This window comes from Pleurodeles waltl, chromosome 5 (assembly GCF_031143425.1).
Source record: "Pleurodeles waltl isolate 20211129_DDA chromosome 5, aPleWal1.hap1.20221129, whole genome shotgun sequence".
Lineage (NCBI taxonomy): Eukaryota > Metazoa > Chordata > Amphibia > Caudata > Salamandridae > Pleurodeles > Pleurodeles waltl.
In genome coordinates this window covers 263,048,557-263,075,568 of record NC_090444.1, presented here as the reverse complement: position 1 = coordinate 263,075,568, position 27,012 = coordinate 263,048,557, and the positions used below count along the sequence as shown (strand labels likewise).

Genomic DNA, 27,012 nt, shown 5'->3' with positions numbered 1-27,012 from the left:
AACAAAAGAAAATTAAAATGGTGGTACGATATCCCAATATTCATTGGTTAGAAAAGCACAGATTGTTTTTTTTGTAATTATGAACTGAGATGAAAACAAAGATTTTAGTAAGCTCAAAACAAATCAAGATACTTTACTTGGTGATGCTCAAATGACAAATATCTGTTGAAACTCGATTTTCAAACATTATCATTTGCAAATTTGGTAGCACTTTTAATGTCTGTAAATGAAAGTAAGTACCCTACCATGCTTTAGTCATATATTTATGATAGTGTGCTACAAAATGCACCACCAGCTACATAGTACACCCAAACCACTCTTGCGGTACGAGAGTGGCTCATTTGCTACACTTGTTCTTTGCATGATGCATGGAATTTTTATAAAATTGAAGGCACCACCCCCAATTCCCAAAATTGTTCCACTGTACTAGACACTTTATGACTGGAACGACCCTTGTTACTGTGTGAGGTGTGTGCATACGGATACAAGGGTCATTCACAGCGTAGGAGGCTGGCCTGCTTTGTAGTGGGTACCTATGGTACTTACACCTTATACCAGGTCCAGTTATCCCTTACTAGTGTAGTGTAGGCAGTGTCTAGATGACAGGCTCTCTAGAGGTAGCTACAGATGAGCAGCCAAGGTTTATCTAGGAGACATGCAAAGCTCATGCAATACCACTGTAGTCATACAGTACTCACACACATGAAAGAAAATACTCAGTGTTACAAAAATAAAGTACTTTATTTTAGTGACACAAATACCATAAAGACTATTTTCCCTTAGGAGGTAAGTAATACCCAAATTATATACACTAATGTGCAGAAATAGTCATAAAAACAGTTAGAAAACAGTGCAATTAGTGAAAATCACAATAGCTAGAAATGGGCCTGGGGGAGAACAAACCATATACTAAGAAAGTGGAATACGAAAGATGGTCCCCCACCTAAGCAAGTGTAGTGTGAAGAGGGGAGCAAAAGGAGAACCACCGGTGAAAAGAAAAGTCACCACTGTACCCAAGAAGATGAAGCGTATTCCTGGAGGGTGCAAGTGATGTCCCACGCGGATGAAGGATTGCAGTCGGGTTTGCGTCGTCGGAGTCCGTCAAAAAGCCTTGGAACACACAAAGCTCGCAGTTAGAGGAAAATGGCGCTGCCTGGGACCAGGAAGAACCAGGTGGACTCTACCCAGGAGGGGAGCCAGAGGGGGCCCTCAGCAACTCAGAGAACACACAGAAAACTAGGCAGCGCACATAGGAGTCCCACAGCAAGTTGCAAAAGAGGCCCATGCAGCACTACAACAAAGGCTCCCACGCCACTGGAGAACCACTCAGGAAGCTGTGTGTCACAAGGTAGAGTGCTGGGGGTCGGAGCTACAAGATGCATGAAGGACTTGGAGGATCAATGTCAACAAGCCTTGGCAGCTGCAAAAGATGCGGTGCACGGGGGTACTGTCTTGCGTGGGGAGGCCAGGTCTCATCTCCACCAAAGTGGGACAGCTGGAAAAGAGGACCGTCAGGACCACTTCAGTCCACCACCTGTGATGCAGGATCCACGTAGCTCAGCAGAAAAGGGGATCCACACAGCCGGTTGTTGTCGCAGTTGGTGCCTGGAGAAGCAAGGGAGTGACTCCATCACCCCAAAGGAGATTCCTTTGCTCTTCTGATGCAGGCTGAAGACCGGCGGACTTCAGTGGATGCACAACCGGGAAACAGTTGCAGTTGCTGGCAGGAGCCAGAGATACAAAGCTGCAGAAGCATCTTGCTTCTTTGTTGCATCTTGTAGAGTTCCAATGCAGTTTCCTCAGTGAGAAGTCGAAGTGGAGGATGCAGAGGATTCCTGCTGGAGTCTTGCGATCCGATTCTGGGGAACCACCCAAAGGCGAGACTCTAAATAGCCGTGAAAGGGGGATTGGTCACCTAACCCGGTAAGCACTTATCTCTGCTGTAACCTGAAGGCACTGGCCACTCAGATGCTCCCAGAGTTCCCTGCCAACCTTGAATCCAAGATGGCAAAACCCAGGGACTCTCTGGAGGAGCTCCGAGCACTTCTGTTACCTTTGTCTAGTTTCGCACCAGAGAAGGGACTGGGGGGGTGCCCTTCAATGCATTTCCAGTGGCTTGGAGAGGCTACCCTTCCCAAGCCTGTATCACCTATTTCCAAAGGGGGAGGGTGTAACACCCTTCTTCCAAAGGAAATCCTTTTTTCTGCCTTCATGGGCTCAAGCTTTTGAAGCAACAGGAGGGCAGAAACCTGTCTGTGAGGTGGCAGCAGCTGGGGCTGCCTGGATAACCTCAGAAGGTTCAAATGGCAATACTTGGGGTCCTCTAAGGAACCCCCTGAGTGCACGGAATCATACAACCAATGCTTGCAAAAGCATTGGGGTATGATTCCAGCATGTTTGATACCAAACATGCCTATGTACAGAGTTACCACTATGTAGCTGGACATAGGTAATGGTCTATGTCCAGTACAAGCGTCCCCGCACTCACAAAGTCCGGGAAAATGGTCCTGGAGATCGTCGGGGCACCTCTGCTAGTGCAGGGGTGCCCTCGCACACAGGTACTTTGCACCCTGCCCTAAGGGCTAGAGGGCCTGCTATAGGGGTGACTTATAAGTGACCTGGTGCAGTGACAATGGCAGTGAAAGGGTGCTTGCACTTTTTCACGCAGGCTGCAATGGCAGTCCTGCAAAAGCCTTTGCATGGGCTCCCTATGGGTGACAAAAATATATGCTGCAGCCCATAGGGATCCCCTGGAACCCCAATGCCCTGGGTACCTACGTACCATATACTAGGGACTTATAAGGGGGCACCAGTATGCCAATTGTGGGTCAAATACAGAGTTTTGGGAGAGAGAGCATAATCATTGGGGTTCTGGTATCCAGGATCCCAGTGAGCACAGTCAAGCACACTGACATCAGGCAGAAAATTGGGGTAACCATGCCAAGAAAGATGGTACTTTCGTACACCCGCTCCCCCCAAATGAGGGACAAGAAGGCTAACCTTGTCCAGATGAGTCTTCCGTGTCTAAGTGAAAATATCTGGAGAATCCATCTGCATTGGAGTGGTTACTCCCGGGTCTATGTTCTACTGTAAAGTCCATATCCTGTAGGGAAATGGACCACCTCAACAATTTTGGGTTTTCTCCTTTCATTTGCTTAAGTCATAAGAGAGGTTTGTGGTCTGTCTGAAGTGAGTACCAAAGAGGTATGGTCTCAACTTCTTCAAGGCCCAGACCACAGCAAAGGCCTCCCTCTCTATGGCTGACCAACGCTTTTCTCTGGGGGTCAACATTCTGCTGATTAAAGCTACTGGTTGATCCTGGCCCTCTGTATTAAGCTGTGAAAGAACTGTCCCACCCCCACCTCTGAAGCATCGGTCAGAACCATGAACTTCTTGGAGTAGTTTGGGCTCTTTAGAACAGATGCCAAGCACATGGCCTGTTTAAGTTCCTCAAAAGCTTTTTGACAGCCGGCTGTCCATAATACTTTCTTAAGCATTTTCTTGGAGGTGAGGTCATTAGTGGGGCAACAATGGAGCCATAGTTCTTAATGAACCTCCTGTAGTAACCAGTGAGACCTAGAAAGGCGATGTCTTGGGTCTGTGTGGTAGGGGGAGTCTAATCCAAAATGGTTTGTATCTTCCCCTGTAGTGGCTGAATCTGTTCCCCGTCTATTAGGTGTCCCAAATAAACCACTTATCCCTGCCCTATCTGGCACTTTGAAGCCTTGATAGTAAGGCCTGATTTTTGCAGAGCCTCTAAAACTTTCCATAGGTGGACCAGGTGGTCATCCCAGGTGGAGCTAAAGACAGCTATATCATCTAGATATGCTGCACTAAAGGCTTCCAGACCTTGGAGGACTGTATTCACCAACCCCTGAAAAGTACCAGGTGCATTCTTCAGACCAAAGGACATTACTGTGAATTGGTAGTGCCCTCCAATGGTTGAAATGCTGTTTTAGGTTCAGCATCTTCTGACAACTTAATCTGCCAATAGCCTGCCGTAAAGTCAAAAGTGCTGAGATACTTGGCAGATGTCAATGTATCTATGAGCTCATCTGCCCTGGGGATTGCATGAATATCTGCCTTAGTTACTGTACCGAGCCCCCTATAGTCAACACAAAACCTCATCTCTCTTTTCCTAATCTGAAACAGTGGTTTTGGGGCCAGTATCATTGGGCTAGCCCAGGGGTTATCTGAGTGCTCAATCACTCCTACGTCAAGCATCTTCTGCACTTCTGCTTTGATGCAGTCGCTTACATGGTCAGGTTGCCTGCAGATTTTACTCGAGGGGAAGGCTGTCTCCTGTGTCAATGGTGTGTTCACACCATATGGTTTGACCAGGTGTAAGGGAAAACAGTTCTGAGAACTGTCCTAGGAGATTTCTGCAATCTTCTTTTTGAGACTGAGAAAGGCAATCTGCTAAGACCACCCCCTCAACTGAACCATCAGATGCAGAATTTGAAAAGAGGTCAGGGAGAGGGGTCACTCATTTCCTGTCCCTCATCAGTAGCCATAAGCAGGGTTAAGTGAGCCCTGTCATAATAGGGCTTTAGGTGGTTTACATGAAGTACTCTGAGGGGCTTCTTGGAATGCCAAGGTCAACTAAATAAGTGACATCACCGTTTTTCTCCATTATGATGTGTGGTCCACTCCACTTGTCTTGGAGTGCTCTTGGTGCCACAGGCTCCAGGACCCAAACTTTCTGCCCTGGTTAATACACAGTCAGGACAGCCTTCTATTCATGCCATTGCTTTTGCAATTCTTTGCTTGCCTGAAGGTTCTTACTGGCCTTCTTCATGTACTCAGCCATCCTTGATCTGAGGCCAAGCACATAATCCACTATATCTTGTTTAGGGGGCTTCACGGGTTGCTCCCAACCCTCCTTCACAAGAGCTAATGGACCCCTAAAAGGGTGACCAAAGAGGAATTCAAAGGGGCTGTAGCCCACTCCTTTTTGGGGTATCTTCCTGTAGGCAAAGAGGAGGCATGGTACCAGGACATCCCATCTCCTCCTGAGTTTTTCAGTGAGTCCCATAATCATGCCTTTGAATGTTTTATTAAAACGCTCACCCAACCCATTTGTTTGGGGATGGTAGGGTGTAGTGAATTTGTATGTTACACCACACTCTTTCCACATTGCTTTCAAGTATGCAGACATGAAGTTGCTACCCATGTCTGATACAACCTCTTTTGGGAAACCCACCCTGGAAAAGATTCCCAGTAGGGCTTTGGCCACTGCAGGAGCTGTAGTGGTCCTAAGCGGTATGGCTTCTAGATAACTGGTGGCATGGTCCACCACCACCAGTATGAACCTGTTTCCAGAAGCTGTGGGAGGGTCAAGGGGGCAACAATATCAACCCCTACCCTTTCAAAGGGTACCCCAACCACTGGCAGTGGGATTAAGGGGGCCTTTGAGGTGCCACCTGTCTGGCCACTGGTTTGACAAGTGACACAGGAACGACAAACTCCTTTGTGTCTTCTGACATGTGTGGCCAGTGAAAGTGAGGGACCAGTCTGTCCCAGGTTTTACTTTGCCCCAAATGAATGTCCAGCAAGGGGAATGTCATGTGCCAAAGTCAACAAAAGCTCTCTGTATTGCAGAGGGATGACCAATCTTCTGGTGGCACCAGGTTTGGGTTTCCTTGCTTATGAATACATGAGATTGTTTTCCCAGTACCGCCTGTGGTTGCCACTGACATCCCCTGCCTACTCTCCGACAGCTTGCTTTCTTAAACCCTCAAGTGTGGGGCAGGGTTGCTGTGCCACACTTAACTCCTCCCTGGCAACCCCCCCTGCACCTAAGAGTTCAGCTGTATGGGCTTGAAGTTCTTCAGGTGTAGGTTCTGTCCAAGGGTTGATTCCTCCTCCTCAAAAGGGGAAATCATCATTGGAGGGAGGAATAGGGGATATGTCTTAACCTTCCTAGCCCTGCTTTTGGGAATTCTTGGTCCATAGTTTCAGGATCCAAGTTTCCCTATTCCCTTTGATTTTTGGCCTGAGCCCTTGTTATAGCAAAGATATGCCCAGGAATGCCCAGCATGGCTGTGTGGACCTCCAGCTCTACTTCAGCCCAAGATGAAGTCTCCAAGTCGTTCACTAGTATACACTCTACAGGTAGGTCTGTGGACACTACAACTTTTTTTAGGACCAGTAAACCCCTCCCCTCCACACCTCCAGTTAAGATCAACAACAGCCCTGGGGTGGCTCATAGTATTGTTGTGGGTGTCAGTCACTTGGTACTGATGACCAAGTGGGTGTTGCTCAGGAGCCACCAGTGATTCAGTCACCATGGTGACAGCACTTGTGTCCCTGTAGACCTCAACGTGAACACCATTTATTAGGGGTTGTTGCTTGTACTTATCCATATTAAGGGGACATGCAAAAAGGGTGGCAAGGTCAATGCCACCATCAGAGACTAAAACAGCCTCAGTGGTTTCCCTAACAAAACCAACTTCTACTACATTTCCCAGAATGAGCTTTGCTACACCCTTGGACTGGCTATTTGTAGAATTAGTTTTCCCACCACCGCTGCTATTGCTAGGGACACTAGTTGTAGCAGTGGGGGTAGTGGGGGTGGGAGGTTTGGTGCTTTTCTTAGGGCAAGAGCTGTCTCCTGCCTGATGGCCTTTGTTTCTACAAATATAGCACCAAGGCTTTTTCTTCTGATTGTGATGAGATTAGGATTTAGACCCACCTCCAGAAGAGTTTTGTGGGCATGATGAAGACTCTTTACTTTTATCTTTGTCCCTACCTTTGTCATGAGACTTACCATCTTTCCCTGTATGAGCTTTTCTGCTCACCCTTCTTTTGACCCATTTGTCTGCCTTCTTTCAAAATTCTTGGGGAGAGGTCAGATCTGAGTCTACCAAGTACTGGTGCAACAAGTCAGACACACAATTATTTAAAATATGCTCTTAGTAACAGATTATACAAGCCCTCATAGTCAGACACTTGGCTGCCATGTAACCAGGTTTCTAAAGCTTTAACAAAACAGTCCACAAAGTCAACCAAATCCTGTGAGGCCTCCTTTCTCATTAAGTTTGGGTAAATGGTCTTGGAGGTCGTTGGGGCACCTCTGCTAGTGCAGGGGTGCCCTCACACACAGATACTTTGCACCCTGCCCTCAGGGCTGGATGGCCTGCAATAGGGGTGACTTATAAGTGACCTAGTGCAGTGACAATGGCAGTGAAGAACGAGTTGCTTACCTTCGGTAACGACTTTTCTGGTGGATACATTAGCTACCTGTGGATTCCTCACCTAATGAATACTCCCTTTGCGCCAGCATTCGACGGAAATCTTCTTCCTAGCTTCTGCACGTCGACGAGGACGTCACAATTGCCGTCTGACGTCATACAGGCAATAAGAGGTCCTCGCCGACGTGCCGACGTCAGTACCAACATTTTTTACGTGCCTGAGAATAATAGGCCATTGAAATGAAAGAACAAATAGCAAAATTTAATGATATTCCAAATAAATACATCATTCTAATAACTCAATCCTTCTTTTTTTTTTTAAACAAATAAACAAATATATGAACAATATATATCAACATGAATATATATACAGAATATATACAAGTCCTCAAAACCAAGAGGAGCACACTCAAGAATTACTTGTCTAGAACAGACAGGCAACGGGGAGGCGGGTGGGACCGTGAGGAATCCACAGGTAGCTAATGTATCCACCAGAAAAGTCGTTACCGAAGGTAAGTAACTCGTTCTTCTGATGGATACAACTACCCGTGGATTCCTCACCTAATGAATAGAGTCCCAAAGCAGTACCGCACTCGGTGGAGGGTGCCTGAATGGTCAAACCAAGAAATCCTGCAGCACCGACCGTGCAAAATGGCCATCCCTTCTGACCTCAGAGTCCAAGCAGTAATGCTTTGCAAAAGTATGAAGGGATGACCAAGTTGCGGCCTTGCAGATGTCAACCACAGGAACACCCCTAGCCAAGGCCGAAGAGGCCGACTTAGCTCTGGTGGAATGAGCTCTTATAGCATCAGGGGGTTCTTTCTTTGCTAAAGAGTAACACATTTTAATGCAAAGAACAACCCACCTGGAAAAAGTTCTCTTGTGGACTGCCTTTCCTTTCCTCTTTCCCACGTACCCGATGAAGAGCTGATCCTCCAGCCTGAAATCCTTCGTTCTGTCTATATAAAAGCTTAGCGCCCTCCTTGGATCTAAGCGATGAAGTCTCTCTTCTTCCTTTGAAGGATGAGGCGGAGGATAAAACGTGGAAAGAGTAATCGTCTGGGACATATGAAAGGGTGAAACAACCTTCGGTAGGAAAGCAGCCTTGGTCCTCAACACCACCTTATCCCCATAAAAAGATGTATAAGGGGGTTTTACAGATAGAGCTTGCAACTCACTCACTCTCCTTGCAGAAGTAATTGCAACCAGAAAGACCGTCTTTAGGACCAATAATCTCATGGGGCAAGAGTGCATAGGCTCAAAAGGGGACCCCATAAGGAAAGTTAGAACCAAATTCAAATCCCACTGAGGCATAACAAAAGGAGTAGGAGGGAATTTATTTATAAGACCCTTCAAGAACCTAAGTACTATAGGGGATTTAAACAAAGAAGGCTGGTCTGTAAGACAAAGAAAGGCTGAAAGGGCAGACAAGTATCCCTTAACCGTAGCCATTGCACAACCCCTCTGTGCTAGAGACAATGCAAAAGATAAAACATCCGACAAGTGAGCACGTAAGGGATCAATCTGCCTCTCTCCACACCAAACCACAAATTTAGACCACCTATTAGCGTAGATAGATTTAGTGGAGTGTCGCCTGGCCGCTAAGATAACATCCACTACATCAGGCGGGAGAGAGAAAGAACTCAGGTTGCGCCGTTCAATCTCCAGGCATGAAGGTGCAGGCTCTGGAGGTGGGGGTGTAAAACCTGCCCCTGCGACAGCGAGAGGAGGTCTGCCCTGAGAGGAAGACGGAGCGGAGGGCACAGTGAGAGTTGGAGAAGGTCCGTGTACCATACCCTCCTTGGCCAATCCGGAGCTATTAAGATGACTTGGGCCCGGTCTTGGCGTATTTTCCTCAATACAAGAGGAATCAAGGGTATGGGGGGAAACGCGTAAAGCAACTGGTCGCACCAGGTCACCTGAAACGCATCCCCCAACGCTCCTTGTACCGGATATTGGAGGCTGCAGAATAACGGGCAGTGCGAGTTCTCCCGGGTGGCAAACAGATCTACCCGAGGAAACCCCCACATCTGGAAGATTAGACGGACTTGATCTGGATGGTGCCGCCACTCGTGATCGGCCGAGAAATGGCGACTGAGATTGTCCGCACGTACGTTCAAGACTCCGGCCAGATGATTTGCTACCAAGCAAATCTGATGGTCCTTTGCCCGGGACCATAGCCGAAGAGCTTCTCTGCAGAGAAGGTACGACCCTACCCCTCCCTGTTTGTTTATATACCACATCGCGGTAGTATTGTCCGTCAGGACCTGAACCGACTGACCGCGAAGGGATGGGAGGAAGGCCTTGAGAGCCAGACGTACAGCCCGTAACTCCTACAGATTGATATGAAACATCTGTTCTACTGGAGGCCAAAGACCTTTGATTTCCAGGTCCCCCAGATGAGCTCCCCACCCTAGAGTGGAAGCATCCGTTATTACTGTGGCCACCGGTGGAGCTTGCGAGAACGGCCTTCCTCGGGAAAGATTGCTGTCCGCAATCCACCATTTCAAATCCGTGGCAGCATCTCTGGAGATCCTCACCAAGCCTTCAAGATCGCCTTTGTGTTGAGACCACTGCCTTCGGAGGCACCACTGAAGAGCCCTCATGTGCCAGCGAGCATGCGTGACCAACAGTATGCAAGAAGCAAACAGAGAAAGCAGACGTAGGACCTTGAGGACCGGAATAACCGCTCCAATTCGAAACATTGGAACCAACGCCTGAATGTCCTGAATCCGCTGAGGCGGAGGAAAGGCTCGATTCAATGTTGTATCCAGTACTGCCCCTATGAACAGGAGGCGCTGAGAGGGCTCTAGGTGAGATTTGGGCACGTTCACCGAAAAACCCAGGTCGAACAACAACTGGGTTGTCGACTGCAGGTGATGCAACACGAGCTCCGGAGACTTGTCTTTGATCAACCAGTCGTCCAGATAAGGAAATACTGCTATCCCCTTCCTTCTGAGCTCCGCTGCAACCACCGACATCACCTTCGTGAAGACTCGAGGTGCTGAAGTAAGACCAAACGGGAGGACCGCAAACTGATAGTGCTGCGACCCCACCACAAACCGGAGATACTTCCTGTGCGACTTGAGTATCGGGATATGAAAGTAAGCATCCTGCAAGTCGACAGACACCATCCAATCTCCATTGTTCAGCGCCAAAAGCACCTGAGCTAGGGTCAGCATCTTGAACTTTTCCTGTTTGAGGAACCAATTCAAGATCCTCAGGTCCAGGATTGGTCTCAACCGACCATCCTTCTTGGGAATCAGGAAGTATCTCGAGTAACAGCCTTGACCCCTTTCCTGCTCTGGAACCACCTCCACCGCGCCCTTTGAAAGGAGGACTTGAACCTCCTGTTCTAACAACAGGAGGTGTTCTTCTGAACAATAAGATGGGCGGGGCGGGATGGGGGGCGGAAACTCCCGAAAAGGTAGGGTATAGCCTTTTCTCACAATGCTGGTAATCCAGGAGTCTGATGTTATGACCTCCCACTTGTGGAGAAAATTCAGTAACCTCCCCCCTACAGGAGTGGAGTGAGAGGGAATTGGTGGAAGCCTAAGGCTGCTTCCCCTGCTGCACCCCTCCAGAGGATGAGGAAGAGGCAGAGTGCTGCTGAGTGGCTCCCCTGGTACGGACCCTACCCCTCCCTCTGAAAGATCTATAGGAGAGAGCAGAGGTGGGTTGCTGGAATTTCCCTTGAAAGGAGGAGGAGGAGGAACCACGACCAAATCCTCGAAACCTCCTAAAAAATCTGGAGGAAGTAGAAGAAGTGGCTTGCAAGCCCAGCGACTTGGCTGTGGCCCTACTCACTTTGAACCTTTCTAAGGCCGAATCTGCCTTGGCACCAAACAGCTTGTCACCATCAAAAGGAAGGTCCAATAGGGTCGACTGCACATCAGAGGAAAATCCAGAGCTACAAAGCCAGGCCTGCCTCCTCGTAACCACAGCAGTGCCCATTGCTCTAGCAACCGAGTCAGATGTATCCAACCCAGATTGAATAACCTGGGTTGCAGCTGCCTGAGCGTCAGAGACCAGACTCAATAATTCCTGAGGAACCTCTGTGTGCGTCAATTTAATCTCGTCCATCAGGGCATAAATGTATCTTCCTAAAATGCATGTAGCATTGGTGGACTTCAACGCCATGCTACATGACGAGAACACCTTTTTGGATGACATGTCCATCTTCTTAGAGTCCCAATCCGAGGGTACAGCTGGAAAGGACCAAGGAGCAGATCTTGCTGAGCACGAAGCCTGGACCACCAGGCTTTCAGGTGTTGGATGCCTGGAAAGAAAACCTGGGTCAGCCGGTGCAACCCGATACCTCCGAGCCACAGATCTATTGACGGCTGAAGAAGACACTGGCTTCTTCCAGACCTCCATAATGGGGTCCAGTAGTGCTTCATTGAAAGGCAAAAGTGGCTCTGCAGATGTAGAGGCAGGGTGCAACACTTCCGTCAAGATGTTCTGCTTGGCCTCAGTCACTGGCAAAGGGAGGTCCAGAAAGTCAGCTGCCTTTCTGATGACAGAATGAAAAGTGGCCGCCTCCTCTGTGTACTCCCAGGTGATGACAAGTCTCATTCAGGGGAGGTATCCAGACCACTAGCAGTGTCAATTCCATGGAGACCCTCACGAGAGTCCGCGATCTCACCTTCCTCCAAGGCTTGCCTCTGGTATTCCTGCTCTTCAAGGAGGCGAAGAGCAAGCCTCCTCGAGTGCAGCCTCTCCTCTATCCTCGGCGTCGACATGGCGTCAGTGGACATCGAAGAATGACGCCGATCCTCGGATCCGTCAGACGCCGGGTCTACAGGCACCATAGTTCTCTTCGGAGCCGAACAAGGAGCCGGACGGTGTGAAGACTATCCCGGAGTCGGAGGAGGTCTAGTCGGCGTCACTGGCTGAGACATCGAAGGCGTAGGAACCGAAGCCTCAGGAGCCGAAGCTACCGGAGCCAATACCGGCGCCGAGCCCACGTTCCCCTGGGGGAGAAAGGGCATAAAGGGTGCCGGTCGAAGTGGAGCCGGAGCACCCATGTTGAAGGCCAAAGGGCCCGAAGGACCAGCCGGTCCACCACCTGGAGCCATCTGTTGGAAGATGGAAAACATCGCATTCAGGAATGCGGTACTATCAGCTCCAGGGGCCGGGAAAGCCGGGTACTGGGGTGCCTGGTTCGAAGGCGACACCGACGCCGGTCTCGACGTCTGCAAAGACGGAGAAAACATCTGAGGCTGCGGAACCTCGAACACTGAAGGAGGATGGCCCGATGACATGGGTGAAGTCGGTGAAGCCGGAGATGGTAACGGCGTCGTAGGGTGGGGAGTGACAGTGGGACTGACTTCCCAAGTCTTCTGACGTCGAGTTGATGGAGACCTCGATCGAGACCTCTCCCTACTCGACCGGCGCCGTGATTCTCGACAACGCCGGGAGTCCCGATGACGCCGATGAGACTTCGGTGACGACGACTTTCGGTGATGTCTCTTCTCCTCCTTTTTCAATTTCGCAAGAAAAAGCTTGGCCTCACGCTCTTTCAGGGCCTTAGGATTCATATGTTGACAAGAATCGCACTTATCAACATCGTGGTCGGAACTAAGACACCACAAGCAGTCAGAATGTGGGTCCGTTACCGACATTTTGCCACCACACTCACGGCAGGGCTTGAATCCTGACTTTCTTTGCGACATTGTAATGTCCCAAAGTAAAAATAGCCGTAAACACACTGTAACTGTCGATACAGCAACAGTAGCTCCCTCGAAGATAAGCGTTTCGAATGGCACGGAAAAAAAGGGAACTGACGTCGGCACGGACCTCTTATTGCCTGTATGACGTCAGACGGCATTGCATGGGCAATTGTGACGTCCTCGTCGACGTGCAGAAGCTAGGAAGAAGATTTCGTTGAATGCTGGCGCAATGGGAGTATTCATTAGGGGAGGAATCCACAGGTAGTTGTATCCATCAGAAAGAGTGCTTGCACCTTTTCACGCAGGCTGCAATGGCAGTCCTGCAGAAGTCTTTGCATGGTCTTCCTATGGGTGGCAAAATATACTCTGCTGCCAATAGGGATCCCCTGGAACCCCAATGCCCTGGGTACCTGGGTACCATATACTAGGGACTTATAAGGGGGTGCCAGTATGCCAATTGTGGGTGAATTACAGAGCTTTGGCAGAGAGAGCATAATCACTAGGGTCCTGGTTAGCCGGGTCCCAGTGAACACGGTCAGGCACACTTACATCAGGCAAAAAATGGGGGTAACCATGCCAAGAAAGTGGTTACTTTCCTACACACAGCTAGCAGGAAAAGAAAGAGCTGTGTGCAAAAGAGGTTTTCGCAGGGCACTATTGACAAAAAAACCTTTTTTTTCTACAAGGTAGACCCAGTTGAGTGTGCTGCCAACTTATTCTGCCACCTCCTTGAATGAATATGACCCAGCGTCTGGCTCCAGGAGATTTAAACTGGGAAGCATTACGTGTAACCCCCGGTGGTATAATGAAGTCTCTGCCCGCAGGGAGAAAGATGGGCACCTTTAAGCAAGCGTTTCCTTTACCTCTGGGTCCTAAAAATGATGCTGGACAGAAAGTGTGTCACAGCTGAGTCCTTCTCACAGAGTTGTATTATGCTGAGATGGGAGGGTAGCCAATCTATTTGTCAGGTTGTCAAATTTGTCAGGAAGGAAAGAGAGGATGGTGGACCTCAAGGTCTTCTGAAAGGCAGCAGTGCTGTTTCCTCGATAGTCACACTCATGTAGTCTGCTTGAAGCTTGCTTTCCACACGTTGTATGGCTGCAATCAATAGAATGCAGTCCATCCAGTCCTTAAGACTACTTAAAAAATGCAACTTCAGCCCTTGATGTGATCCTAAAGATGTTTCTGTTTCAGGTAGGCTTAAATAAAGCCCCTCCCCTCTATAGCGTGTAGAAAGCACCTGATGGGGAATGTTTTTTAGATTGATAAAGTGCGCTTGCGCTATCGCTCAGCAATATGTTGTATGCTTTGTGGAGTTCAACTCCGCCCATTGCTTCTCAATGGTCTATGTCAGTGTCCTTTAAAAAATACTTGCTTGCTAACGGGCAATTGTCCCTCTCTGTTCCTCATTTTTTACTTTTGTTTGCACCCATGGAGCAGAGACCAACTACTGTGTCTTTGACTTTAAATCTTTATATGTTTCTTGAAGGGACTATTTTATCATTTCTTTCATGCTTGTGCTACACTCAGGGTTCGTGTTCCAGAGCAGCAACGCTCCCTCAGGGACTGGTCAAGCAAGTCCCACAGCAGGTTTCCCCTTCCCCACTGCTCCCTCGCTTCTTTTTGTGAATCATTTGTTTACTGATCGTGTCTTTGGTGCATGTTCAGTGTTAGTACCTATGTCTAGTTTATGCCATTTCTTCCTCTCACAACAGCCTCGGTTTTAAGGACACCGGAAAAAAAAGAGAAAACGAAGACAAAGGACCGAGATTTTGTTGGTTTGAGGGGGGGACGCGGAACAGCTGCTGCTTTCAGCGGGTGCCAGCGGTGGAGGGGGGAAAAAGTGAAATGAGGAAGAGTGTGATTACTTCTTTTTCAGGGGAATGAAGGGACCCGCGGAGAGAGAGACGCAGTCTAGTCTCTCCGCGGGTGGATTTGGGACGGTGGAAGTGGCGCGCAAGGCGCCTGATTGGGTAGAAGGTAAGTTGGGGCGGGGATTAGGACAGGGTTATAAGGGGGGTGGAGGGTGGGGTCGGCCCTTTTTCGCGCCGACTTAGGTGAGGGAGGGTGGTTTAATTAAAGTGAGAGATAAGGAGGGTTTCCCAGATAGGTTAGCCAGGCCAGTTTAGCAGCGTGGGGTTGTCGGTAGCCTGGGCCCTGGGACGCGGTCAGATAGGGAGAGAGGGGCACCGGAGGAAAGGGAGGGCAGCCCCGTGGGCATTTTCTTGCCGCTCGGAGAAAGAAACGGGGGAGGCCACCCCCTTGGGCATTTGGGAACAGCGCGCCGCATCGGGGGAAGCCGGCCCCTCGGGCATTTTTTGTTTCGGCGCGCGTAGAGCGCACGCGGCGATATGAGGCGGCCCCCTGGAACGCAGGCAACGCGCGGAGGCCGCATAAAAAGGCTAGCTGCGCAGCGGCGCCACCACACCCCCGCGGAGGGCCCCCATAACAGGCCACTGAACGCGCAACGGGCGGGGAGGGCCCCTCGGGCATATATATAAAAAAATATAAAATAAAAGTTTTTTTTTTTCAATTACAGCATTAGACACCCCCCCCCCCCTCCCCAACCCCCCAGTTAGGTGGGCCACCTGGGGGGAACCATCTGAACACGGGTTTGTTAAGCAGGCTAGGCCCATAGGAGCAAAGCAAAAAAAAAATATATATATATATATATATATATATATATATATATATATTTAAAAAAAAAAAAAAAAAACACATAATGATAAATATATAATAATATATATATATCTATAACAGGGAGTACAGGGAAATAATAGCAGGACCACATTAGAACGGCAGCTGAGAGTTAACGGCTGGCAACATGGTGGGCAGGTGGCGGGGGGGATGTGGCCGAAGGGCAGGGCAGGGAGGCAGAGCAGCCCATACCGGGGCCCAGCGGGGATTTCACCCCCCTAGATTTGTCATACCACAGAGGGGAGGCCCCCACCCCAGGTTGGTTTGGGGCGCCAGTAAAGTAAAGAGGCAAGTACGCCGGTAAAAGCAGGGGAGGGCCGGGGAGGGCCAAGTCGGCGCCCCGCCAGGCCAGGGGGGGGAAGTCAAGACACCACAAGAACCAAGGACAGTGGTGGGCCAGAGTTCGCACACAAAAGGGAATCGGGAACAGGCGGAGACCTGGGACTTCGAGGCCAGAATTCGGGAACAGCGTAGGGTTGTACTAGAGACAGAGGCCAGGTGGGCACAGCTGTGCAAAGACAGGGAAGAGGCGAACGCCCACAGCGAGACAACTCCTAAGATCAGAGAGACCAGAGGGCAATCAGGTATGCAGCAGCCAGGGAGCGGAACCTGGGTATGGGTGCCACCGGTAAGGGGAGAACAGAGACAAGAGGCTCGAGCGGACGAAGGGTTAGTTGGCGCGGGGAAACCCGGTGACGCAGACGGTCACGGGGGCAAAAAGGCAGCAATGCCAACGACATAGGTTGGCAAGAGGCGGCACACGCCGACTGGGCGCAATACGGCCCAAATGCGTTGGCACGAAGCACTGGAGGGGTCTACGGCGGCCTTCTCCACACCGAGGGACCACGGACACCGTCCCGAGGACACGCGTCCTGCGGGGATGGAGGCAAACGAGAGTACATCAACCAATGCGAGAGATTTGGGCCAATACAAGGGCCAGTGGGAAGGAGAAGATGAGTTGAAATTGGACTACGAGGAGGAAGGGGATGAATGGGAGGATGGCGAAATACGTGATTGGGAGGTGAGCGCTGTGAAAAAGGGTGGCGGGCGAGGGCGCAAGAGCGGCGCAACCTCTTCTTCGTGCTCTGTTTTACAGGTTACAGCTCCTTTGGAAGGCCCCACTGGGAGTAGGAGAGTTGTGCAGCGTGGCAGGAGCCTGAAAGGAGTGCCAAGGAGTCTGGGGGAAAACGCTGGAGGTAAGAAATGGTGGTCTGTATGGGGCGAGGGGGGGGGACAATAAGGGAGGCTAACACGAGTAGGTCCATCGGGGTAGGTGACGGGTCAGTTTTGGAGGTAGCAGGCAATAGCACCACGCAGAAGACGGGCGAGAACAAAGAGAAAGAGGGCACCGCCACAATAGACACAGCCACAACGGGAAAGGCGGATACGGGAGAAAAAAACGGTAGAAGATAAGGAGGGGGGAAGTCACAAGAAGAGGCTGCCGTACATGGGTTTAGCCATGCCACTGGGTTCACACGTGGCAGAGAAGACAAACAGCAAGATATGGAAACACGAATATGTAGATGTTTTTAAACTATTACATAGGGACATACAGGCGAAGGAAGGGTCCAAAGAAGAAGAATGGGAACTAGCACGCAGGCCCCGGGTACCTATAACAATGGATAACTGGACGTCGGCCTTTTTGATATTCGCAAGTATATACTGCGAGAAATACCCAGACAGGGCTATCGCCCTGTTTAAATACATGGATATAATTAGAAAGGCTCAAATGCATTTTGGGGGTTTCGCGTGGCTCAGTTACGACGAGGAGTTTAGGGCCCGGGTAAGTGTGAATCCGGATAAACCATGGGGTGACGTGGACTCCGAACTGTGGATGCAATGGATGGCATCGGCACAGACAGCGGCGTCCACTCACACGGCGAGTGGACTGCCGGTGACTTACAAGCCCTTTCAGGCTCGCCCCGCCCATGGAGGGGCGGGCAATACCACAAAGACAGCGGGGGCAACTGCGGGGGCTTGTTGGAACTTTAACAAGGGATTTTGTTCCAGAGCACAATGTAGGTTCAAGCATGACTGCTCCAAGTGCGGGGGTCGTCATCCAGTCACCCAATGTTTCTCATTGTCCAGCCCAGCGGAACAGTGGAGGGCTTCTAGAGGGAGAGGGGCGCATGGCGCTCCTGCGCCAAAAGGGCCCTACACCAGTTAGACTGGAATTTCTGCGGCCATGGTTACACATATACCCAGAAACGGATAAGGCGCGACTATTGGAATGGGGCTTTAGGGAAGGTTTTAGATTAGGTTACCAAGGCCCTCGTCAAAGGAGATGGGCTGACAATTTGCGGTCAGCCAAAGAGCATCCGCAGATTGTGCGCGACAAAATAGCAAAGGAGGTAGGTTTAGGCAGAATAGCAGGCCCATTTTCCAGGTGGCCAAGTGACGCTTTAATGATATCACCATTGGGAGTGGTACCCAAGAAGGACCAGGGAGAATTTCGTTTGATTCACCATTTGTCATGGCCCGAAGGTACGTCAGTCAATGATTTCATTGCCCAAGAGGACTCTAAGGTAATTTACGCGTCAGTCGATGATGCGATAAAGTTAGTCCTAAAGTGCGGTACGATGGCGGAAATGGCAAAATGTGATATTCAATCAGCTTTTAGATTGCTCCCTATTCATCCAGCAGACTTTGACCTCTTGGGCATGCAGCTGGATGGCAACATCTATGTGGACAGAGTGTTGCCCATGGGTTGCTCGATATCATGTGCCCTTTTTGAGACGTTCAGCACCTTTTTGCAGTGGGTCTTTGTGAGGACAAGTGGGCATAGGTGGGTGACGCATTATTTGGACGATTTCTTATTCGTAGGAACAGCGGCATCTGGGGAGTGTGGGCGGGCCCTGGACACGTTTCAGAAGCTAGCACAACAGGGGGGTGTGCCCTTGGCCCCGGAGAAAACGGAAGGCCCCACGCCGATTCTAACCTTTTTGGGCATTGAACTAGATGCGAGAAAGTTGGTCGCTAGGCTGCCAGCGACAAACGTGGGGGAGATCCTAGATTTCTTAGCAGTGGTACGCACTCTGCGCAAGATGGATTTGCGGACAGCTCAAAAGCTGTTAGGTTACCTCAATTTTGCATGCAGGGTAGTTAGGGGAGGTAGGACTTTTTGTAGGCGTTTGGGACTTTCCATGTCAGGTGCCGTACTTCCGCACCACAGGATACGGGTGTCATTGACATTACGAGAAGACATTAGTATATGGGAGATTTTTCTGAGAAGGTTCAACGGAGTACCGATGTCTTTTGGTGAGTCAGACACAATATGGCAGGTACAAATTTTCTCGGACGCGGCAGGAGCGTCGGGTTTTGGATTATACTGGGATGGGAGGTGGTGTGCGGAGACTTGGCTGGCATCCTGGAGGCAGCAAGGGAGAAGCATCGCGTTCTTGGAGTTTTTTCCCCTTTTAGTGGCTCTGGCAGTGTGGGGACAGGAATTAGCCAGCAGGACAGTGATTTTTCAAATAGACAACATGGCGGTGGTAGAGCTGGTAAACAGACAGAGAGCAAGGGACATCAGAGTTTTGCGCTTGTTGCGGCAGTTCATGCTTTTATGTTTATCTTTGAATGTCATATTTAAAGCTGCACATATACCAGGGATTTACAACAAGATTGCAGACTCCCTATCTCGTTCACAGTGGCGGGTTTTCGCGAATTGGCCCCTGGAGCAGATCAGAACAAGACTGTGGTCCCGGCAGACATCTGGGAATGGGGGGCATGACGATCACGGGGCTGGTGGAGATGTCATTAGCAGCATCCACACGGCGTAATTACAGACTGGCATGGCTGGAGTTTCAATCTTTTGGACAGTTTGGGGGCAATTTTTGGGAGCAAAGCCTGCCGGTACTGGAGGCACGGACCAGACGTTTCGTGCTGTTTCTGATCAGGGAGGGTTTATCTCCAGCGACAATTGGGGGGAAACTGGCTGGAGTGTCTTTTTACGGGAAACTGTTTTTTGGATATGACCCAGCACACAGTGATTTATTGGGTAAAATGCTGAAGGGATGGGGCAGGGTTAGAGCGAGTGGAGATAAACCAGCAAGAGAGCCCATTACATTTGAAATGTTAGTAGAGATGACACAGGTGTTACCAAGTTGTTGTAGGGACGAAGACGAGGTGGGTTTATTTAGTTTATGTATGTTGTGGATGTTTTTTGGAGCATTTAGAGTATCAGAGTTGTTGGGGGTGGGTAAGGAAATTGGAGTAAGGAGAAAAGAGGTATGCATGCATAAAGACAGGTTGGGGATATGGCTAAGACGGTCCAAAACGGATCAGCTGGGAAAGGGCAAGTGGATATGGCTAGAGAAAGGAGGAGTTGAAGCGGCTTGCCGGTAGAGGAATGGGTCAGTTTCAAAAAGAGGTGGCCAGGGGCAGGTGAATCAGGGGTTTTTATGCATGCATTAGGAAAAAAGCTAACTAGTTATCAATTGTTACAAGTTATGAGAATGACCCTTGGAAGGATAGGGCGGCGCGCAGGTGATTATGGAACGCACTCATTTAGAATTGGCGCAGCACGGAGGCAGCACATATTGGCTGGGATTGGGCTAAGATCAAATCCATAGGGAGATGGAAGTCTAGGTGCTGTGAGCGGTATGTCAGGCCTTGAAAAGTGCAAAACGAACAGGTTTGGGGGGGGGGGGGGGGCGTTGTGGTTAGTTTATCAATACAGTGGTCACAATGTTTTTTCTTTACAGGCTGTGTGGGCGGGCCGGAGAAGGGAAAGATGACGACGTGGTTGTTCGGCCATTCGTTCGTTCATTGGGCGGCGAAATTTGCAGAGAAGCAAATTTACGGCAGATCATTGGGATTGCCCAGCAGAAGCTATGAAGTGCGTTGGTGGGGCAAGAGTGGTATGAGGTGGGGGAGTCTGCTCCCATTTATCACGGGTAACTTGCCGCAGTGGGGATGCCCAGATCTTTTATTGATTCACCTGGGGGAGAATGATTTAGTGAAGCTATTGGGGCTCACTTTGATACAATTGATGCAGAGGGATTTGGAGCTCTTGAAACGAAAACTATGCGGGACAAGCTTGGTGTGGACCGAATTTGTGCCAAGAAGGGCATGGAGAGGGGCTATCAATCATGGAGCCATTGAGCGGGCTCGGAAAAAATTGAACAGAGCCATGAGAGTTTTTTGTTGGGCTCAAGGGATCAAGGTGTTAAGACACGGGGACATAAAAAAGCAAGAACAAGCGTTATTTCGTGATGACGGGGTACATCTATCAAACGCGTACTATATCACAGAACTGAGACTAATGCTGGAAAGCATATGGGGTACAAATTTGTGTACCCGAAAATAAAAAGGGGGTGGGGCAGCGAAACGCCTCACGGGTTTCCCTGGGTGGCAGGAGATGGGGGAGGGTGGAGAGCCAGGTGCGGGCTTGTTCACCCTTCCAGGGGGAAAACAAGGAGGTGAAGCATCAGAGCGGGGAGGGGTAGGCTACAGGCAGGGAAGGCATGGGCGGAATAGGGGAGCATATACGGCAGGAAAATTGAAGGGAGACATTTGAGGAGAAAATGAAGGCGAGGGAGTTGTAAAAGTTAAAGTCTGCTTTAAAAGATATACAGTTAAATGTTTTGAAGTAATGTTGTGTTTAAATCCTGTTCTAATAAAATGACCTTTTACACCAACAAGAGGGTCACGTATGTATGTCCCGAGGTTCCCAGCTTTGCGCATGCTGCGCATTCACGCCAGGCTGCAGCTTGCCTGGCTCTTGTTGGGGGCTGGGGAGGCTAGGTGAGCGCCTCGCCCCTCTGGAGACAGGGGGCTTTCTCCTTTTCTGGTTCCGTACGCCCGCTTCTATTGACAAATCCCCTTTTCACTTTCATGCACGCACCTTTTCTCAGCAAAACGGTGGTCAGATAATTTGTTTAAAGGTCCTTTAGCGCCACGCCTGCTACAGGGGTTTGTTGCGCCTGCGATCCCTGCTGCCCTGGAGCAGGGGAGACCTGTCTTCTGAATTTTCTATCCTGCTATTCATGTTTAAAAGAAGTTTCAGGAGAAATGTTTCTGTGTGTTTCTTGATTTCTATTACTTCCTCGCCTATTTTCGGTAAAAATGTTTCGTAGCATTAGATCTTGCTCCTGCCCCTTCCCCGTCGCTGTCTGTTTTCTTAGTTGCCCCTTTGTTCTTTTTGGTGCCTTTCATTTGAGAGCTTGTGAATTACTTTCTAAGAGACATTTTGTGCTCTTGTCTTTCACGAAAGCAGTCGCTGCCTGCGATCTCTCACGTAAGATTCAGCCTTGGGCCTTTGCTACTCATACTGCTGCACAGGCAGGAGTTGACTTACATTCAGCAGCTTTCTCGCTCCTCCAGTCGGCCCCAAAAGCACCTGCTCTTTCGTTGCTGTTTGTGCACAAGCGGATTGTGCAGACACACTGGTGTTTTTGACACACGCTCTCTTTCTCTCGCGCTCTTCCCTGCAATACTGTGTGCCTTGAGAGCTCTGCAGCACCATACTGCTTATATTACATGCTTTTGCTTTGTGCTGTTGTCTGTGTGTCAAACTATAGCCCTATACATATTCATATCTCAGACCTGAGTGACCTAACCCATGGAAAAAGCGTTTGTGCATTCCTGTGTTCACGTGCATTCATCACACAGCCACATCTACAGGGAGTGCAGAATTATTAGGCAAATGAGTATTTTGACCACATCATCCTCTTTATGCATGTTGTCTTACTCCAAGCTGTATAGACTCGAAAGCCTACTACCAATTAAGCATATTAGGTGATGTGCATCTCTGTAATGAGAAGGGGTGTGGTCTAATGACATCAACACCCTATATCAGGTGTGCATAATTATTAGGCAACTTCCTTTCCTTTGGCAAAATGGGTCAAAAGAAGGACTTGACAGGCTCAGAAAAGTCAAAAATAGTGAGATATCTTGCAGAGGGATGCAGCACTCTTAAAATTGCAAAGCTTCTGAAGCGTGATCATCGAACAATCAAGCGTTTCATTCAAAATAGTCAACAGGGTCGCAAGAAGCGTGTGGAAAAACCAAGGCGCAAAATAACTGCCCATGAACTGAGAAAAGTCAAGCGTGCAGCTGCCACGATGCCACTTGCCACCAGTTTGGCCATATTTCAGAGCTGCAACATCACTGGAGTGCCCAAAAGCACAAGGTGTGCAATACTCAGAGACATGGCCAAGGTAAGAAAGGCTGAAAGACGACCACCACTGAACAAGACACACAAGCTGAAACGTCAAGACTGGGCCAAGAAATATCTCAAGACTGATTTTTCTAAGGTTTTATGGACTGATGAAATGAGAGTGAGTCTTGATGGGCCAGATGGATGGGCCCGTGGCTGGATTGGTAAAGGGCAGAGAGCTCCAGTCCGACTCAGACGCCAGCAAGGTGGAGGTGGAGTACTGGTTTGGGCTGGTATCATCAAAGATGAGCTTGTGGGGCCTTTTCGGGTTGAGGATGGAGTCAAGCTCAACTCCCAGTCCTACTGCCAGTTCCTGGAAGACACCTTCTTCAAGCAGTGGTACAGGAAGAAGTCTGCATCCTTCAAGAAAAACATGATTTTCATGCACGACAATGCTCCATCACACGCGTCCAAGTACTCCACAGCGTGGCTGGCAAGAAAGGGTATAAAAGAAGGAAATCTAATGACATGGCCTCCTTGTTCACCTGATCTGAACCCCATTGAGAACCTGTGGTCCATCATCAAATGTGAGATTTACAAGGAGGGAAAACAGTACACCTCTCTGAACAGTGTCTGGGAGGCTGTGGTTGCTGCTGCACGCAATGTTGATGGTGAACAGATCAAAACACTGACAGAATCCATGGATGGCAGGCTTTTGAGTGTCCTTGCAAAGAAAGGTGGCTATATTGGTCACTGATTTGTTTTTGTTTTGTTTTTGAATGTCAGAAATGTATATTTGTGAATGTTGAGATGTTATATTGGTTTCACTGGTAATAATAAATAATTGAAATGGGTATATATTTTTTTTTGTTAAGTTGCCTAATAATTATGCACAGTGATAGTCACCTGCACACACAGATATCCCCCTAACATAGCTAAAACTAAAAACAAACTAAAAACTACTTCCAAAAATATTCAGCTTTGATATTAATGAGTTTTTTGGGTTCATTGAGAACATGGTTGTTGTTCAATAATAAAATTAATCCTCAAAAATACAATTTGCCTAATAATTCTGCACTCCCTGTATGCTTGCTTTTTGATGAATTTCCGGTTACTTAAATAATTATTTATTTTCACTTTTTTCTTTGAAAAACGGTAGTAGTTATCTAGTGAAAGCTTACACTTAGTTCCAATGGATTTTTAAAATTATTTAATGGAGGACTTAGACGCGGTTGTGTGGCTGGGGCGAGGCAGAAGCAGCGTTAAGCCCGGCTCCTTAAACACCATAGAATGTCAAAGTAGAGGCTCACATCGCAAACCCGAAGTTTGTCTCCACAGGCCTCCATGAAATTATTGGCAAAGACTCGTAGATGTTGGGAGGTTTACCTAGCAGTACAAGACTGATGTCAGAAGCCATTGAGTTAACCATTTAGCTCGGTTTTCAAAGTAGCATACTACCCACCATTAAGTGCTTCAACGCCTTGCTAGAAGTAGGAAGCACTCTATAAATGCAATTACAGGACAATAATATACAATAGGCAATTTTAAAAGTTGAAACAAACATTGGCAAATGTGTTTTCTTGCCTTTCATTTTCTTCAAAATGTGTTCTGAGCCTTCCTTTAATTTTTACAAATAAAACTTATGTTGCTTATTATAGAAACGAATTATGTTTATAACAGCATTACAGAGGATACTGGTGAATAAGAGCAGGTGCACTGGCAACTAAATCCGTTCCTCTTTCGTCTTGTGTGGCGGTGATGATGCAATAAAAAAAAGCTGGCGTGGTACACACAAAATCCTGCAAAGATATGGAGTGCCATATCTTCCACAAAAAGGCGTACTTCTTACATGGCGGCCCCTGCGACAGTAACCTGGTGTGGCAATAAAAAAACAATGACAAAACTAGTAGGTCTGCATTTGCATCAACTAGGCGAGACCTATTGGCTATGCCATTGCTTGTTTTATGTTGAGACCATCGTGATGCTGGAATATGGTTGCCTGAAGTCTGCTGTGCTGATCATTTGCAAACCCTCAACAAAACTTTAAACTTTGCAGAGCAGATGTTAATTTGCAACAAAATAAGCCTTGGTGTTGTCTCGCACCAGAGAGCATTGCAGATGCAACTTCGGTGTTGAGTACTATGCTAGCTGCCTAAGTCACCTTCTGTCTGGGGTAGAGTCAGGGCTGTATTGTTTTCACCAGCCTCACAACTTGCAGCGCACACAAGAGCTTCCATCTTCCTTAAAGGCCGGTGTGCCTTGCGCAGCAGCTGTGCTGGAGAGGCGCTCCCTTGCCTATGAATACTAGCACATTCCGAAGGTGGGCTCAAAGGTAATCAGTTAACTTGCCGTCAATCTTAATAACTACCACTCTAATCATTAATGGATGCCCTGTAAGCTAGTAGAAAAATGTAGATAACGTTTCCAACTTCCACTACCAAACCCCCCATCTCAATGTATATTTTTTCATAAATTATTATTCTCTATGGCAAAAGTTCTGGCAGACAGCTAAAGCTGTCTAAATCAATAGTTAACGAAAGAGGAACACACAAGAAGAAACAAACATACACATCTTTCCTAGAAACAAATATAGGAATATATTAAGCATATAAAGCAATAAGAAAATATTTTAAATATACCTGAAATATATCATACTTGCTTCCGATTATCACCAGCGGTACGGAAAATGGGTCAATTAATTCCCGATCCTGTCAACAATGGAACAGCTCTTAGTTATAGCAGGTATAGGAATACACAGTATGACCATATTCATTTATATTATTTACTGGGAAATCAGCGATGCTAGTCCCTGAAGAGTGACAGAGTGCTTTACAGCAAAGGGTGACAGCAAAATAATTCACACATGATTAGGTGGAACTGAAATTACTTAAGTGTGGCAAGTGAGAGTTGTATACGCATATATATCTATACATACATATATTACCTAGTGGAGGTTGCCACTAGGTAGTTATAGTTAGGACCTAGTTTCCACAGACGGGGGGGGGGGGTGTCTTTTGTTTTGTTTATAACTTTGGCACCGCTTGACAAATCTTCATGAAATGTTCAAAACTTACACATTGGTCAGTTCAGCTGCTGTCTTATAAGTTTTGGGTTGATCCATCAAGCAGAGGTCGAGAAAAACAGGGGGTCCCAAAACATGTTTTTCCCATTCATTTTTCAATAGGGTCTTTAGACATGCCTACTGCCCAAACGGCTGAATGGAATTACACCAAATTTGTCAGGAAGCTAGATTTGAGTCCGCAGAATGTTCGTTTTGTGATTAGGTGTAAATCCGTTAAGTAGTTTATTAGATATTAGAGTTTAAAAAATACAGATATCTAGCACCGCAAATTAGGATTCAGATTTGCGAATCCGGGGTAAAAACAAGGACCTGATTGGCTTGTCGCAATCTGATAGAAAAGTTGTGGCTGCCATTTTGTTTGTCGCATCAGCACAGGGATGGGAAAAGAAGAGTGAAAAAACACATAAGAGGTCAGGATACAGATATCCTGGCCCCAAAGGACACATAGAGGGGACCTCCTCAAGGGCAAAAATAACCCAGTTATCATTTTTATTGTCCGATTTGCGGATCCATGGAACAAAAATGTTTTATTTTTTATTTTATTTTTTTAAAACACCCACTGCATCCAAACTAATGTTGTGCATGGCCAAAAGGGTTGGCCGCTGGGCCTGGCCGTAGGCTAGGCCATGCGGCCAACCCCTGCAATGCATGGCCTTTGGCAATGTGCAGTGGTGCTCATATTTAGATCTGTGTGTGCTAAATAAAAAAACATAGACATTCGCTAAAAAAAACAAAGGTTATAAGGACTTTATAGGTAGGTTCTGAATTTTACTTGTACAAAATCTTAGAAATTCAGCAGTTATATGTATGGTTAACTCAAGTAAGTATAACTTGCGTCTCAAGGTAACTATAACTTGCGCCTTTGCCACACACAGCTAATTATTCCACATATTATATCATTGATGACACCTTCTATGGCATCACTGATATTATTACTGCAACATTTGCAATAAAATTATTGATGAGAAAACTGTGCATTGTGGGGCCGCAAGTTATAGTTACCTTAGGATGAAAAAATATATAAAAAAATAAAACAAAACCTTGATGTCTCTCTCTCTCTCATATATATATATATATATATATATATGAAAAAATTATCCAGGTAACACTTGGCTACATCCACCAACAGGGTCCGTGCGAGTTGCAAATGCCAAACCCACTATCAATACCACAGACCTGTGTCCAAAGCTGCGTCAAGATACAGAAAGCTTTCACTCCAGAGTTGGGTTGAATGTTTAATGGTTTAATGGTAACGAATTTCAATCTCCA

General features: G+C 48.0%; 1 protein-coding gene across 2 annotated transcripts in view; it reads right to left on the bottom strand.

Annotated features, from left to right (window-relative positions):
* Positions 1–27,012, bottom strand: part of DYNC2LI1 (dynein cytoplasmic 2 light intermediate chain 1) — a 271,075-nt gene that overhangs the window by 107,596 nt on the left and 136,467 nt on the right. For both annotated transcript variants that reach the window (XM_069233995.1, XM_069233996.1), the window contains exon 7: positions 25,301–25,369. In XM_069233995.1, coding sequence (XP_069090096.1) covers positions 25,301–25,369 — 69 coding nt within the window. The remainder of the gene's footprint in view (positions 1–25,300; positions 25,370–27,012) is intronic.